General features: G+C 47.1%; 2 protein-coding genes across 5 annotated transcripts in view; one reads left to right on the forward strand and one right to left on the reverse strand.

The window, feature by feature from the left end:
* The window catches only part of LOC135536151 (E3 ubiquitin/ISG15 ligase TRIM25-like), a 13,747-nt gene extending 5,616 nt beyond the window's left edge, over positions 1-8,131 (forward strand). Inside the window, exons 4-5 of one of the 3 annotated variants that reach the window (XM_064962543.1) lie at positions 5,262-5,332; positions 7,626-8,131. In XM_064962543.1, the coding sequence (XP_064818615.1) occupies positions 5,262-5,332; positions 7,626-7,929 (375 nt within the window). In that variant the 3' untranslated portion in view covers positions 7,930-8,131. Of the gene's footprint in view, positions 45-4,686; positions 4,786-5,261; positions 5,333-7,625 lie in introns of those variants that run through there. The other 2 variants (XM_064962541.1, XM_064962542.1) reach the window with 2 other exon arrangements.
* A 4,634-nt stretch (positions 8,132-12,765) lies between these two features.
* Positions 12,766-17,737, reverse strand: part of LOC135536155 (tripartite motif-containing protein 16-like) — a 17,363-nt gene continuing 12,391 nt past the window's right edge. The window contains exons 4-6 of one of the 2 annotated variants that reach the window (XM_064962546.1): positions 14,337-14,550; positions 14,151-14,210; positions 12,766-13,919 (exon numbers count right to left, since the gene is read on the reverse strand). In XM_064962546.1, the coding sequence (XP_064818618.1) occupies positions 13,387-13,919; positions 14,151-14,210; positions 14,337-14,550 (807 nt within the window). In that variant the 3' untranslated portion in view covers positions 12,766-13,386. The remainder of the gene's footprint in view (positions 13,920-14,150; positions 14,211-14,336; positions 14,551-17,737) is intronic. The other variant, XM_064962545.1, reaches the window with a different exon arrangement.

Genomic DNA, 17,737 nt, shown 5'->3' on the forward strand with positions numbered 1-17,737 from the left:
TTGGTGAATTCACCTTCTGACATCCAGTGGAACAGCCACTTTACAATAGTGCATCTAAATCATTTAAGGGGGGGTGAGAAGGATTACTTATCCTATCCTAGGTATTCCTTGAAGAGGTGGGGTTTCAGGTGTCTCCGGAAGGTGGTGATTGACTCTGCTGTCCTGGCGTCGTGAGGGAGTTTGTTCCACCATTGGGGGGCCAGAGCAGCGAACAGTTTTGACTGGGCTGAGCGGGAACTGTACTTCCTCAGTGGTAGGGAGGCGAGCAGGCCAGAGGTGGATGAACGCAGTGCCCTTGTTTGGGTGTAGGGCCTGATCAGAGCCTGGAGGTACTGCGGTGCCGTTCCCCTCACAGCTCCGTAGGCAAGCACCATGGTCTTGTAGCGGATGTGAGCTTCAACTGGAAGCCAGTGGAGAGCGGAGGAGCGGGGTGACGTGAGAGAACTTGGGAAGGTTGAACACCAGACGGGCTGCGGCGTTCTGGATGAGTTGTAGGGGTTTAATGGCACAGGCAGGGAGCCCAGCCAACAGCGAGTTGCAGTAATCCAGACGGGAGATGACAAGTGCCTGGATTAGGACCTGCGCCGCTTCCTGTGTGAGGCAGGGTCGTACTCTGCGGATGTTGTAGAGCATGAACCTACAGGAACGGGCCACCGCCATGATGTTGGTTGAGAACGACAGGGTGTTGTCCAGGATCACGCCAAGGTTCTTAGCGCTCTGGGAGGAGGACACAATGGAGTTGTCAACCGTGATGGCGAGATCATGGAACGGGCAGTCCTTCCCCGGGAGGAAGAGCAGCTCCGTCTTGCCGAGGTTCAGCTTGAGGTGGTGATCCGTCATCCACACTGATATGTCTGCCAGACATGCAGAGATGCGATTCGCCACCTGGTCATCAGAAGGGGGAAAGGAGAAGATTAATTGTGTGTCGTCTGCATAGCAATGATAGGAGAGACCATGTGAGGTTATGACAGAGCCAAGTGACTTGGTGTATAGCGAGAATAGGAGAGGGCCTAGAACAGAGCCCTGGGGGACACCAGTGGTGAGAGCGCGTGGCGAGGAGACAGATTCTCGCCACGCCACCTGGTAGGAGCGACCTGTCAGGTAGGACGAAATCCAAGCGTGGGCATCTCCGGCGCGGCCCAACTCGGAGAGGGTGGAGAGGAGGATCTGATGGTTCACAGTATCGAAGGCAGCCGATAGGTCTAGAAGGATGAGAGCAGAGGAGAGAGAGTTAGCTTTAGCAGTGCGGAGCGCCTCCGTGATACAGAGAAGAGCAGTCTCAGTTGAATGACTAGTCTTGAAACCTGACTGATTTGGATCAAGAAGGTCATTCTGAGAGAGATAGCGGGAGAGCTGGCCAAGGACGGCACGTTCAAGAGTTTTGGAGAGAAAAGAAAGAAGGGATACTGGTCTGTAGTTGTTGACATCGGAGGGATCGAGTGTAGGTTTTTTCAGAAGGGGTGCAACTCTCGCTCTCTTGAAGACAGAAGGGACGTAGCCAGCGGTCAGGGATGAGTTGATGAGCGAGGTGAGGTAAGGGAGAAGGTCTCCGGAAATGGTCTGGAGAAGAGAGGAGGGGATAGGGTCAAGCGGGCAGGTTGTTGGGCGGCCGGCCGTCACAAGAAGCGAGATTTCATCTGGAGAGAGAGGGGAGAAAGAGGTCAGAGCACAGGGTAGGGCAGTGTGAGCAGAACCAGCGGTGTCGTTTGACTTACAAAAACGAGGATCGGATGTCGTCGACCTTCTTTTCAAAATGGTTGACGAAGTCATCTGCAGAGAGGGAGGAGGGGGGGAGGACGATTCAGGAGGGAGGAGAAGGTGGCAAAGAGCTTCCTAGGGTTAGAGGCAGATGCTTGGAATTTAGAGTGGTAGAAAGTGGCTTTAGCAGAAGAGACAGAGGAGGAAAATGTAGAGAAGAGGGAGTGAAAGGATGCCAGGTCCGCAGGGAGGCGAGTTTTCCTCCATTTCCGCTCGGCTGCCCGGAGCTCTGTTCTGTGAGCTCGCAATGAGTCGTCGAGCCACGGAGCGGGAGGGGAGGACCGAGCCGGCCTGGAGGATAGGGGACATAGAGAGTCAAAGGATGCAGAAAGGGAAGAGAGGAGGGTTGAGGAGGCAGAATCAGGAGATAGGTTGGAGAAGGTATGAGCAGAGGGAAGAGATGATAGGATGGAAGAGGAGAGAGTAGCGGGGGAGAGAGAGCGAAGGTTGGGACGGCGCGATACCATCCGAGTAGGGGCAGTGTGGGAAGTGTTGGATGAGAGCGAGAGGGAAAAGGATACAAGGTAGTGGTCGGAGACTTGGAGGGGAGTTGCAATGAGGTTAGTGGAAGAACAGCATCTAGTAAAGATGAGGTCTAGCGTATTGCCTGCCTTGTGAGTAGGGGGGGAAGGTGAGAGGGTGAGGTCAAAAGAGGAGAGGAGTGGAAAGAAGGAGGCAGAGAGGAATGAGTCAAAGGTAGACGTGGGGAGGTTAAAGTCGCCCAGGACTGTGAGAGGTGAGCCGTCCTCAGGAAAGGAGCTTATCAAGGCATCAAGCTCATTGATGAACTCTCCGAGGGAACCTGGAGGACGATAAATGATAAGGATGTTAAGCTTCAAAGGGCTGGTAACTGTGACAGCATGGAATTCAAAGGAGGCGATAGACAGATGGGTAAGGGGAGAAAGAGAGAATGACCACTTGGGAGAGATGAGGATCCCGGTGCCACCACCCCGCTGACCAGAAGCTCTCGGGGTGTGCGAGAACACGTGGGCGGACGAAGAGAGAGCAGTAGGAGTAGCAGTGTTATCTGTGGTGATCCATGTTTCCGTCAGTGCCAAGAAGTCGAGGGACTGGAGGGAGGCATAGGCTGAGGTGAACTCTGCCTTGTTGGCCGCAGATCGGCAGTTCCAGAGGCTACCGGAGACCTGGAACTCCACGTGGGTCGTGCGCGCTGGGACCACCAGATTAGGGTGGCCGCGGCCACGCGGTGTGGAGCGTTTGTATGGTCTGTGCAGAGAGGAGAGAACAGGGATAGATAGACACATAGTTGACAGGCTACAGAAGAGGCTACGCTAATGCAAAGGAGATTGGAATGACAAGTGGACTACACGTCTCGAATGTTCAGAAAGTTAAGCTTACGTAGCAAGAAACTTATTGACTAAAATGATTGAAATGATACAGTACTGCTGGAGTAGGCTAGCTGGCAGTGGCTGCGTTGTTGACTTTGTAGGCTAGCTGGCAGTGGCTGTGATGTTGACACTACACTAATCAAGTCGTTCCGTCGAGTGTAATAGTTTCTACAGTGCTGCTATTTGGGGCTAGCTAGCTAGCTAGCAGTGTTGATTGCGTTACGTTACGTTAAAAGAACGACAATAGCTGGCTAGCTAACCTAGAAAATCGCTCTAGACTACACAATTGTCTTAGATACAAAGACGGCTATGTAGCTAGCTAGCTACGATCAAACAAATCAAACCGTTGTACTGTAATAGTTTCTACAGTGCTGCTATTCGGGAGCTAGCTGGCTAGCTAGCAGTGATGATTGCGTTACGTTACGTTAAAAGAACGACAATAGCTGGCTAGCTAAACTAGAGAATCGCTCTAGACTACACAATTGTCTTAGATACAAAGACGGCTATGTAGCTAGCTAGCTACGATCAAACAAATCAAACCGTTGTACTGTAATAGTTTCTACAGTGCTGCTAGTCGGGGGCTAGCTGGCTAGCTAGCAGTGTTGATTGCGTTATGTTACGTTAAAAGAACGACAATAGCTGGCTAGCTAACCTAGAAAATCGCTCTAGACTACACAATTGTCTTAGACGTTAGCTTAGGTTGCTTAGCTAGCTGCTGGGCAGATAGCAGTGTAGACTACGTTAGGACGACGAAATACGATAATTACGCAATTATCTTTGATACAAAGACGGCTATGTAGCTAGCTAAGAAGAAATAGCTAAGATTAGACAAATCAAACCGTTGTACTATAATGAAATGTAATGAAAATGTAATGAAAGGTTATACTACCTGCGGACCGAAGTGTAGATGCGACCGCTCGCTCCAACCCGGAACCTCTCTCTCTCTCTCTGTCATCCCTCTCTCCCTCTCTCTGTCCCTGTCTCTCTCTCTCTCCAGAGTTATCAGTCTCTCTCTCTCTCTCCAGAGGTATCAGTGTCTCTCTCTCTCACTCTCCAGAGGTATCAGTGTCTCTCTCTCTCTCTCCAGAGGTATCAGTGTCTCTCTCTCTCTCCAGAGGTATCAGTCTCTCTCTCTCTCTCTCTCTCTCTCTTTCTCCAGAGGTATCAGTCTCTCTCTCTCTCTCTCTCTCCAGAGGTATCAGTCTCTCTCTCTCTCTCCAGAGGTATCAGTCTCTCTCTCTCCAGAGGTATCAGTCTCTCTCTCTCTCCAGAGGTATCAGTCTCTCTCTCTCTCTCCAGAGGTATCAGTCTCTCTCTCTCTCTCCAGAGGTATCAGTCTCTCTCTCTCTCCAGAGGTATCAGTCTCTCTCTCTCTCTCTCCAGAGGTATCAGTCTCTCTCTCTCTCTCCAGAGGTATCAGTCTCTCTCTCTCTCTCTCTCAGAGGTATCAGTCTCTCTCTCTCTCTCTCCAGAGGTATCAGTCTCTCTCTCTCTCTCTCAGAGGTATCAGTCTCTCTCTCTCTCAAGGTATCAGTCTCTCTCTCTCTCCAGAGGTATCAGTCTCTCTCTCTCTCTCCAGAGGTATCAGTCTCTCTCCAGTATCAGTGTATCTTCAGACTTACCCAGCATCGTTGTCCGTCCTCTTCAGTCCTTTGAGATGTGAGTCAGACTGTGTCTGAACTGAGAGAGAAACTAGAAGACTTCCTTAAAGGAGAATGGACCAAGATCTCCACTACAGGTGTGTTGAAAACAATAAGAACATCAACTTTAGACATTTGAAAGTTCCCTACTAGTCATATACATGTGGAATATGGTCTGATGATAACATTCCCTCTCTCTGTCAATGTGTTTGTGTGTCTGTAGTGAATATAGTGGATGTTGTACTGCCTCCAGAGCCCAAGACCAGAGAACAGTTGTTACAATGTGAGTCTCTTTATTGTGAAGTAACTAACAGTCTCTTTTTACTGACACTCCTAACAATCCCTCTAGAAATATATAGCAATAGTAGATCTAATCAAAGACTGGGTCTCTATCTGACTCCTCATATTTCTCTGATTTGATCTCTGCTGTGCTCTAATCAAAGACAGGGGAGATACAGTATCTGACTTAACTTATTGTTCTGACTCCCCTCATTGGTCTCTGCTCTTCTCCCAGATTCCTGTCAGCTCACACTGGACCCAAACACAGCAAACACACTCCTCTCTCTGTCTGAAGGGAACAGAAAGGTGACCTGTACACGTCAAGTCCAACCATATTCTGACCATCCAGACAGATTCACCAACTACTGGCAGGTTCTGTGTAGAGAGGGTCTGTCTGGACGCTGTTACTGGGAGGTGGAGAGGACTGGTGATGTTGATACAGCAGTCTCATATAAAGACATCAGCAGAACAGGGAGAGGTAATGATGGTGCATTTGGAGACAATAACAAGTCCTGGAGTTTATATTACTATAGAGGTGGTTATTGTTTCAGACACAATAATGTTGTGACTAAAGTATCAGGCCCTCAGTCCTCCAGAGTAGGAGTGTACCTGGATCACAAGGCAGGTACTCTGTCCTTCTACAGTGTCTCTGACACAATGACCCTCCTCCACAGAGTCCAGACCACATTCACTCAGCCCCTCTATCCTGGGTTTGGATTTTGTTATGGTCCTATTTTTTATGTCTCTGGTACTGCTGAGCTGGTTAGACTGTAGTAGGGTCCACATAGATACTAGTCATGCTGGTGTAGTCTATAGCTGAGCTGGTTAGACTGTAGTAGGGTCCACATAGATACTAGTCATGCTGGTGTAGTCTATAGCTGAGCTGGTTAGACTGTAGTAGGGTCCATATAGATACTAGTCATGCTGGTGTAGTCTATAGCTGAGCTGGTTAGACTGTAGTAGGGTCCACATAGATACTAGTCATGCTGGCGTAGTCTATAGCTGAGCTGGTTAGACTGTAGTAGGGTCCACATAGATACTAGTCATGCTGGCGTAGTCTATAGCTGAGCTGGTTAGACTGTAGTAGGGTCCACATAGATACTAGTCATGCTGGTGTAGTCTATAGCTGAGCTGGTTAGACTGTAGTAGGGTCCACATAGATACTAGTCATGCTGGCGTAGTCTATAGCTGAGCTGGTTAGACTGTAGTAGGGTCCACATAGATACTAGTCATGCTGGTGTAGTCTATAGCTGAGCTGGTTAGACTGTAGTAGGGTCCACATAGATACTAGTCATGCTGGCGTAGTCTATAGCTGAGCTGGTTAGACTGTAGTAGGGTCCACATAGATACTAGTCATGCTGGCGTAGTCTATAGCTGAGCTGGTTAGACTGTAGTAGGGTCCACATAGATACTAGTCATGCTGGTGTAGTCTATAGCTGAGCTGGTTAGACTGTAGTAGGGTCCACATAGATACTAGTCATGCTGGCGTAGTCTATAGCTGAGCTGGTTAGACTGTAGTAGGGTCCACATAGATACTAGTCATGCTGGTGTAGTCTATAGCTGAGCTGGTTAGACTGTAGTAGGGTCCACATAGATACTAGTCATGTTGGTGTAGTCTATAGCTGAGCTGGTTAGACTGTAGTAGGGTCCACATAGATACTAGTCATGTTGGTGTAGTCTATAGCTGAGCTGGTTAGACTGTAGTAGGGTCCACATAGATACTAGTCATGCTGGCGTAGTCTATAGCTGAGCTGGTTAGACTGTAGTAGGGTCCACATAGATACTAGTCATGCTGGTGTAGTCTATAGCTGAGCTGGTTAGACTGTAGTAGGGTCCACATAGATACTAGTCATGCTGGTGTAGTCTATAGCTGAGCTGGTTAGACTGTAGTAGGGTCCACATAGATACTAGTCATGCTGGTGTAGTCTATAGCTGAGCTGGTTAGACTGTAGTAGGGTCCACATAGATACTAGTCATGCTGGTGTAGTCTATAGCTGAGCTGGTTAGACTGTAGTAGGGTCCACATAGATACTAGTCATGCTGGTGTAGTCTATAGCTGAGCTGGTTAGACTGTAGTAGGGTCCACATAGATACTAGTCATGCTGGTGTAGTCTATAGCTGAGCTGGTTAGACTGTAGTAGGGTCCACATAGATACTAGTCATGCTGGCATAGTCTATAGCTGAGCTGGTTAGACTGTAGTAGGGTCCACATAGATACTAGTCATGCTGGTGTAGTCTATAGCTGAGCTGGTTAAACTGTAGTAGGGTCCACATAGATACTAGTCATGCTGGTGTAGTCTATAGCTGAGCTGGTTAGACTGTAGTAGGGTCCACATAGATACTAGTCATGCTGGTGGTGAAGGTCCCCAGATGTGATGATTCATTCTGCTCTGTTTTATCTACAATGATTTAACTGATTTGATCTTCAGAAGATGTTATGAATTAAAATTCAATGTTTTCATATTTTTGTAATTGCAATGTTTTAATATTGTACATTTCCATGAATCATGATGTCTGGTGTTGATGTATATTGGTTGTCATTCAGAACCATTGATATGTTTTCTCAGTTGGTTCTCTGTCTCTATGTAATTCTCCTCAGTATCATTGATCAGCTTGTTGGCTCGGTCCTAATTGATGTGTTCTCTGTCACCTGGAGCTGCATGGAAAATGGTCCAGGAACTAAAGGACAATTCAGGACTAGTCAGCCCACTACAAGCTGGTATCACTTCCTTTCTACTAAACTATATGGTCTGGTTTCCCAGACACAGATGAATCCTAGTCCTGGACTAAACAGTATGTTCAATGTAGATGTCCAGGAAACCGGCCCTAAATGTGTCATCTTTCATCCTCCCATACTGCTCAGTCCAGCAACATTAAACCTGTCCAGCAGGTGGTGCTGTTGACCAAACAATAAAACCAGCAGATATCTTGACTTGCCACTCAGTATATCAGTAATGTTCAGAATAGTACTTTAATATCATTGGAGATTGATGGTCTTTTTAATCCACTATCCAGAGTCAGGAACAGATGAAGTTAGGTCTGCTACTGTTCAGTGATTAAATATGATTTATGGTGATGGGAAATAATAAAAAACACTCAACTTCATCTAGTAATAGTTTTCCTTTGTTATTTATTCCAAGGTGTGTCTTTAACTTGTAAATGTATTGTGTGGAGGTGAGCTAGTGGTGTGGCTGATAGAATAGAATGAAGAGGGAGGAGGGGAGGAAGAGGGGAGGAGTGAAGGGCTGTTCAAGAAACCAGATGAGGAAGAGGAAGATGTTCAGGGGAATTACTGTCTCTGTTCCAAATGGTTCCCTATTCCCTATGTAGTGCACTACGGTGCTTCTGACCAGGTCTAAAGTAGTGTTCTACGTAGGGAATAGGGTGTAGATATATTACAATATCATGCTTTAGTGTTTGGCACAAAAATATATTAGATCTCCACCCCCCACTTCCTGTCTGTCATCCCCCAGTTCTGTTAAGACTTCCTCTCATTGAACTGGGCCTCATTCTAAATGGTCACTTTGTATTGATAGATTTTTGAATCATGTTGGAGACTGGAGCACACTGCAGTCCCTTTCAGGTCCATAGGGTTTTACTGCCCCCTGCTGGAGACTGGAGCACACTGCAGTCCCTTTCAGGTCCATAGGGTTTTACTGCCCCCTGCTGGAGACTGGAGCACACTGCAGTCCCTTTCAGGTCCATAGGGTTTTACTGCCCCCTGCTGGAGACTGGAGCACACTGCAGTCCCATTCAGGTCCATAGGGTTTTACTGCCCCCTGCTGGAGACTGGAGCACACTGCAGTCCCTTTCAGGTCCATAGGGGTTTACTGCCCCTGCTGGAGACTGGAGCACACTGCAGTCCCATTCAGGTCCATAGGGTTTTACTGCCCCCTGCTGGAGACTGGAGCACACTGCAGTCCCTTTCAGGTCCATGGGGTTTTACTGCCCCCTGCTGGAGACAGGAGCACACTGCAGTCCCTTTCAGGTCCATAGGGTTTTACTGCCCCCTGCTGGAGACTGGAGCACACTGCAGTCCCATTCAGGTCCATAGGGTTTTACTGCCCCCTGCTGGAGACTGGAGCACACTGCAGTCCCTTTCAGGTCCATAGGGGTTTACTGCCCCCTGCTGGAGACTGGAGCACACTGCAGTCCCATTCAGGTCCATAGGGTTTTACTGCCCCCTGCTGGAGACTGGAGCACACTGCAGTCCCTGGCTTTCATTGTGCAGCTTGAGGATGAGGTCCTCATCACCTGTTGTGACGGATCCAACAAATATCCCCAGGTGAAGGCAGGGTCCCATCTCATCCAACACATCATTGACTCTTATAGGAGGGAGCATTACCCATGTTAAACTATGGAATGAACTGTACATTTTATGGTGAACTTTAATACAGATTTACTTTAATACAATAATTCCTTGAATGTAATTAGTTTGTGTTTTGTAATGATGTTATTGAAACAGAATAAGTCAGTAATGAGGGAATAAATAAGTCCAGTACAACCATTACCTCTCTCCTCTTTTACATCCCTCTATCATCACTCCATGGGGGAGTACAACCATTACCTCTCTCCTCTTTCACATCCCTCTATCATCACTCCATGGGGAGTACAACCATGACCTCTCCCTTTTCACATCCCTCTATCCTCACTCCATGGGGAGTACAACAATTACCTCTCTCCTCTTTCACATCCCTCTATCATCACTCCATGGGGGAGTCCAACCATTACCTCTCTCCTCTTTCACATCCCTCTATCATCACTCCATGGGGGAGTCCAACCATTACCTCCTCTTTCACATCCCTCTATCATCACTCCATGGGGGGAGTACAACCATTACCTCTCTCCTCTTTCACATCCCTCTATCATCACTCCATGGGGGAGTACAACCATTACCTCTCTCCTTTTCACATCCCTCTATCATCACTCCATGGGGGAGTACAACCATTACCTCTCCTCTTTCATCCTCTATCATCACTCCATGGGGGAGTACAACCATTACCTCTCTCCTCTTTCACATCCCTCTATCATCACTCCATGGGGGAGTACAACCATTACCTCTCTCCTCTTCACATCCTCTATCATCACTCCATGGGGAGTACAACCATTTCCTCTCTCCTCTTTCACATCCCTCTATCATCACTCCATGGGCGAGTACAAACATTACCTCTCTCCTCTTTCACATCCCTCTATCATCACTCCATGGGGAGGACAACCATTACCTCTCTCCTCTTTCACATCTGGCATCTGATGTAACAACACAGCACCTAAACCTGCTTTAGAGGCATCTGGACACCACCTGGTATCATACTGCTGTAACAACACAGCACCTAAACCTGCTTTAGAGGCATCTGGACACCACCTGGTATCATACTGCTGTAACAACACAGCACCTAAACCTGCATTAGAGGCATCTGGACACCACCTGGTATCATACTGCTGTAACAACACAGCACCTAAACCTGCTTTAGAGGCATCTGGACACCACCTGGTATCATACTGCTGTAACAACACAGCACCTAAACCTGCTTTAGAGGCATCTGGACACCAACTGGTATCATACTGCTGTAACAACACAGCACCTAAACCTGCATTAGAGGCATCTGGACACCACCTGGTATCATACTGCTGTAACAACACAGCACCTAAACCTGCTTTAGAGGCATCTGGACACCACCTGGTATCATACTGCTGTAACACAGCACCTAAACCTGCTTTAGAGGCATCTGGACACCACCTGGTATCATACTGCTGTAACAACACAGCACCTAAACCTGCTTTAGAGGCATCTGGACACCACCTGGTATCATACTGCTGTAACAACACAGCACCTAAACCTGCATTAGAAGCATCTGGACACCAACTAGTATCATACTGCTGTAACAACACAGCACCTAAACCTGCTTTAGAGGCATCTGGACACCACCTGGTATCATACTGCTGTAACAATACAGCACCTAAACCTGCTTTAGAGGCATCTGGACACCACCTGGTATCATACTGCTGTAACAACACAGCACCTAAACCTGCTTTAGAGGCATCTGGACACCACCTGGTATCATACTGCTGTAACAACACAGCACCTAAACCTGCTTTAGAGGCATCTGGACACCACCTGGTATCATACTGCTGTAACAACACAGCACCTAAACCTGCTTTAGAGGCATCTGGACACCACCTGGTATCATACTGCTGTAACACAGCACCTAAACCTGCTTTAGAGGCATCTGGACACCACCTGGTATCATACTGCTGTAACAACACAGCACCTAAACCTGCTTTAGAGGCATCTGGACACCACCTGGTATCATACTGCTGTAACAACACAGTCAACACCAATGTACCTGAATAGTATATAGTATATAGTGATGTACCTGAATAGTATACAGTATATAGTGATGTACCTGAATAGTATACAGTATATAGTATATATATCATTCAGACTAGTTACACATTTACCCACATAGTTACCAGTCAACACCGATGTACCTAAATAGTATACAGTATATAGTGATGTACCTGAATAGTATACAGTATATAGTGATGTACCTGAATAGTATATAGAGATGTACCTGAATAGTATACAGTATATAGTCACCATTTCCTCCACTGTCCTCTCCTGCTGGTCAGTGTATCATTCCTGTCCCTCACCATTTCCTCCACTGTCCTCTCCTGCTGGTCAGTGTATCATTCCCGTCCCTCACCATTTCCTCCACTGTCCTCTCCTGCTGGTCAGTGTATCATTCCCGTCCCTCACCATTTCCTCCACTGTCCTCTCCTGCTGGTCAGTGTATCATTCCCGTCCCTCACCATTTCCTCCACTGTCCTCTCCTGCTGGTCAGTGTATCATTCCTGTCCCTCACCATTTCCTCCACTGTCCTCTCCTGCGAAACTTAAGCTGGACTATCAATACAGGTACTGTATGTAGAACCATAGTAAAGACCAGTATGGACTATCAATACAGGTACTGTATGTAGAACCATAGTAAAGACCAGTATGGACTATCAATACAGATACTGTATGTAGAACCATAGTAAAGACCAGTATGGACTATCAATACAGGTACTGTATGTAGAACCATAGTAAAGACCAGTATGGACTATCAATACAGGTACTGTATGTAGAACCATAGTAAAGACCAGTATGGACTATCAATACAGGTACTGTATGTAGAACCATAGTAAAGACCAGTATGGACTATCAATACAGGTACTGTATGTAGAACCATAGTAAAGACCAGTATGGACTATCAATACAGGTACTGTATGTAGAACCATAGTAAAGACCAGTATGGACTATCAATACAAAGTGACCATTTAGAATGAGGCCCAGTTCAATGAGAGGAAGTCTTAACAGAACTGGGGGATGACAGACAGGAAGTGGCGGGTGGAGATCTAATATATTTTTGTGCCAAACACTAAAGCATGATATTGTAATAAATCTACACCCTATTCCCTACGTAGAACACTACTTTAGACCTGGTCAGAAGCACCGTAGTGCACTACGTAGGGAATAGGGAACCATTTGGAACAGAGACAGTAATTCCCCTGAACATCTTCCTCTTCCTCATCTGGTTTCTTGAACAGCCCTTCACTCCTCCTCTTCCTCCCCTCCTCCCTCTTCATTCTATTCTATCAGCCACACCACTAGCTCACCTCCACACAATACATTTACAAGTTAAAGACACACCTTGGAATAAATAACAAAGGAAAACTATTACTAGATGAAGTTGAGTGTTTTTTATTATTTCCCATCACCATAAATCATATTTAATCACTGAACAGTAGCAGACCTAACTTCATCTGTTCCTGACTCTGGATAGTGGATTAAAAAGACCATCAATCTCCAATGATATTAAAGTACTATTCTGAACATTACTGATATACTGAGTGGCAAGTCAAGATATCTGCTGGTTTTATTGTTTGGTCAACAGCACCACCTGCTGGACAGGTTTAATGTTGCTGGACTGAGCAGTATGGGAGGATGAAAGATTTAGGGCCGGTTTCCTGGACATCTACATTGAACATACTGTTTAGTCCAGGACTAGGATTCATCTGTGTCTGGGAAACCAGACCATATAGTTTAGTAGAAAGGAAGTGATACCAGCTTGTAGTGGGCTGACTAGTCCTGAATTGTCCTTTAGTTCCTGGACCATTTTCCATGCAGCTCCAGGTGACAGAGAACACATCAATTAGGACCGAGCCAACAAGCTGATCAATGATACTGAGGAGAATTACATAGAGACAGAGAACCAACTGAGAAAACACATCAATGGTTCTGAATGACAACCAATATACATCAACACCAGACATCATGATTCATGGAAATGTACAATATTAAAACATTGTATTGAATTTTAATTAGTAACAAATCAGTTTAACCAGCTCAGCAGTATCATTATAATCATTGAGATAAAACCCAGGATAGAGGGGCTGAGTGAATGTGGTCTGGACTCTGTGGAGGAGGGTCATTGTGTCAGAGACACTGTAGAAGGACAGAGTACCTGCCTTGTGATCCAGGTACACTCCTACTCTGGAGGACTGAGGGCCTGATACTTTAGTCTCAACATTATTGTGTATGAAACAATAACCACCACTATAGTAATATAAACTCCAGGACTTGTTATTGAGTCCAAATACACCATCATTACCCTCCTCTGTTCTGCTGATGTCTTTATATGAGACTGCTGTAGCAACACCACCAGTCCTCTCCACCTCCCAGTAACAGCGTCCAGACAGACCCTCTCTACACAGAACCTGCCTGTAGTTGGTGAATCTGTCTGGATGGTCAGGATATGGTTGGACTTGGTCTGTAGAGGTCACCTTTCTGTTCCCTTCAGACAGAGAGAGGCGTGTGCCTGCTGTGTTTGGGTCCAGTGTGAGCTGACAGGAATCTGGGAGAAGAGCAGAGACCAACGAGGGGAGTCAGAACAATAAGTTAAGTCAGATACTGTATCTCCCCTGTCTTTGATTAGAGCACAGCAGAGATCAAATCAGAGAAATATGAGGAGTCAGATAGAGACCCAGTCTTTGATTAGATCTACTATTGCTATATATTTCTAGAGGGATTGTTAGGAGTGTCAGTAAAAAGAGACTGTTAGTTACTTCACAATAAAGAGACTCACATTGTAACAACTGTTCTCTGGTCTTGGGCTCTGGAGGCAGTACAACATCCACTATATTCACTACAGACACACAAACACATTGACAGAGAGAGGGGAATGTTATCATCAGACCATATTCCACATGTATATGACTAGTAGGGAACTTTCAATGGTCTAAAGTTGATGTTCTTATTGTTTTCAACACACCTGTAGTGGAGATCTTGGTCCATTCTCCTTTAAGGAAGTCTTCTAGTTTCTCTCTCAGTTCAGACACAGTCTGACTCACATCTCCAAAGTACTGAAGAGGACGGACAACGATGCTGGGTAAGTCTGAAGATACACTGATACTGGAGAGAGACTGATACCTCTGGAGAGAGAGAGAGAGACTGACAACTCTGGAGAGAGAGAGAGACTGATACCTCTGGAGAGAGAGAGAGAGACTGATACCTCTGGAGAGAGAGAGAGAGAGACTGATACCTCTGGAGAGAGAGAGAGAGACTGATACCTCTGGAGAGAGAGAGAGAGAGACTGATACCTCTGGAGAGAGAGAGAGAGACTGATACCTCTGGAGAGAGAGAGAGAGACTGATACCTCTGGAGAGAGAGAGAGAGAGACTGATACCTCTGGAGAGAGAGAGAGACTGATACCTCTGGAGAGAGAGAGAGAGAGAGAGACTGATACCTCTGGAGAGAGAGAGAGAGAGAGAGAGAGAGACTGATAACTCTGGAGAGAGAGAGAGAGAGAGAGACTGATACCTCTGGAGAGAGAGAGAGAGAGAGAGACTGATACCTCTGGAGAGAGAGAGAGACTGATACCTCTGGAGAGAGAGAGAGAGAGAGAGAGAGAGACTGATACCTCTGGAGAGAGAGAGAGAGAGAGACTGATAACTCTGGAGAGAGAGAGAGAGAGAGAGAGACTGATACCTCTGGAGAGAGAGCGAGAGAGAGAGACTGATACCTCTGGAGAGAGAGAGAGAGACTGATAACTCTGGAGAGAGAGAGAGAGAGAGACTGATACCTCTGGAGAGAGAGAGAGAGACTGATAACTCTGGAGAGAGAGAGAGAGAGAGAGAGAGACTGATACCTCTGGAGAGAGAGCGAGAGAGAGAGACTGATAACTCTGGAGAGAGAGAGAGAGAGACTGATACCTCTGGAGAGAGAGAGAGAGAGAGAGAGACTGATACCTCTGGAGAGAGAGAGAGAGAGAGAGAGCGAGAGAGAGAGACTGATACCTCTGGAGAGAGAGAGAGAGAGAGAGAGAGAGACTGATACCTCTGGAGAGAGAGAGAGAGAGAGAGAGACTGATACCTCTGGAGAGAGAGAGAGAGAGAGACTGATAACTCTGAGAGAGAGAGAGAGAGAGAGAGAGAGACTGATACCTCTGGAGAGAGAGAGAGAGAGAGAGAGAGACTGATACCTCTGGAGAGAGAGAGAGAGAGAGAGAGAGACTGATACCTCTGGAGAGAGAGAGAGAGAGAGAGAGAGAGACTGATAACTCTGGAGAGAGAGAGAGAGAGAGAGAGAGACTGATAACTCTGGAGAGAGAGAGAGAGAGAGAGAGAGAGACTGATAACTCTGGAGAGAGAGAGAGAGAGAGAGAGACTGATAACTCTGGAGAGAGAGAGAGAGAGAGAGAGAGAGACTGATAACTCTGGAGAGAGAGAGAGAGAGAGAGAGAGACTGATAACTCTGGAGAGAGAGAGAGAGAGAGAGAGAGAGACTGATACCTCTGGAGAGAGAGAGAGAGAGAGAGACAGAGAGGACGGACAGAGAGAGAGAGGGGCGGGGGTACAGAGAGAGAGAGGGGCGGGGACACAGAGAGAGGGACGGACAGAAAGAGAGAGAGAGAGGGACGGACAGAGAGAGAGAGAGACGGACAGAGAGAGAGAGGGGCGGGGACACAGAGAGAGAGGGGCGGGGACACAGAGAGAGAGGGGCGGGGACACAGAGAGAGGGACGGACAGAAAGAGAGAGAGAGGGACGGACAGAGAGAGAGAGGGACGGACAGAGAGAGAGAGAGAGAGAGAGGGGGGGACAGAGAGAGAGAGAGAGAGAGAGAGAGACCTCGGACAGAGAGAGAGAGAGAGGGACGACAGAGACAGACCCTCTGGAGGAGAGAGAGAGAGAGACGGAGAGAGAGAGAGAGAGAGGGACGGAGAGAGAGAGAGAGAGACGGACGGAGAGAGAGACTACCTCATCGACACTATATATATATATATATCGATACCCCGAGAGAGACTGATATAGAGAGAGAGACTGATACTCTGAGAGGGAGAGAGAGAGAGAGACTGATACCTCTGGAGAGAGAGAGAGAGAGAGACTGATACCTCTGGAGAGAGAGAGAGAGAGACTGATACCTCTGAGAGAGAAGAGAGACTGAGAGGAGAGAGAGACTGAGATGGAGAGAGGAGAGAGAGAGACTGATACCTCTGAGAGAGAGAGACTGATACTCTGGAGAGAGAGACTGGATACTCCTGGAGAGAGACTGATACCCTGGGAGAGAGAGAGAGAGAGACTGATACCTCTGGAGAGAGAGACTGAGAGAGAGAGAGACTTTAATCGATACCTTTATATATATAGGGAGAGAGAGAGAGATATATATATATATATAGACTGATACCTCTGAGAGAAGAGAGAGAGAGAGAGAGACTGATACCTCTGGAGAGAGAGAGAGAGAGAGAGACTGATACCTGGAGAGAGAGAGAGAGAGACTGATACCTTCTGGAGAGAGAGAGAGAGAGAGATACCTCTGGAGAGAGACTGATACCTCTGGAGAGAGAGAGAGAAACTGATACCTCTGGAGAGAGAGAGAAAGAGAGACTGATACCTCTGGAGAGAGAGAGAGAAAGAGAGAGACTGATACCTCTGGAGAGAGAGAGAGAGAGAAAGAGATACTCTCTGGAGAGAGAGAGAGAGAGAGAGAGACTGATACCTCTGGAGAGAGAGAGAGAGAGAGACTGATACCTCTGGAGAGAGAGAGAGAGAGAGAGACTGATACCTCTGGAGAGAGAGAGAGAAAGAGAGACTGATACCTCTGGAGAGAGAGAGAAAGAGAGACTGATACCTCTGGAGAGAGAGAGAGAGAAAGAGAGATATACCTCTGGAGAGAGAGAGAGAAAGAGAGACTGGATACCTTCCTGGAGAGAGAGAGAGAGACTGATACTCTGGAGAGAGAGAGAGAGAGAGAGACTGATACCTCTGGAGAGAGAGAGAGAGAGAGAGAGAGACTGATACTCCTGAGAGAGAGAGAGAGAGAGAGAGAGAGACTGATACTTGGAGAGAGAGAGAGAGAGAGAGAGAGACTGATACCTCTGGAGAGAGAGAGAGAGAGAGAGAGACTGATACCTCTGGAGAGAGAGAGAGAGAGAGAGAGACTGATACCTCTGGAGAGAGAGAGAGAGAGAGAGAGAGACTGATACCTCTGGAGAGAGAGAGAGAGAGAGAGAGACTGATACCCCTGGAGAGAGAGAGAGAGAGAGACTGATACCTCTGGAGAGAGAGAGAGAGAGAGAGAGACTGACAGAGAGAGAGAGAGACGAGAGACGACAGAGAGAGAGAGAGAGACTGATACCTCTGGAGAGAGAGAGAGAGAGGAGAGAGACAGAGAGA

This window comes from Oncorhynchus masou, unplaced genomic scaffold (assembly GCF_036934945.1).
Source record: "Oncorhynchus masou masou isolate Uvic2021 unplaced genomic scaffold, UVic_Omas_1.1 unplaced_scaffold_564, whole genome shotgun sequence".
NCBI lineage: Eukaryota > Metazoa > Chordata > Actinopteri > Salmoniformes > Salmonidae > Oncorhynchus > Oncorhynchus masou.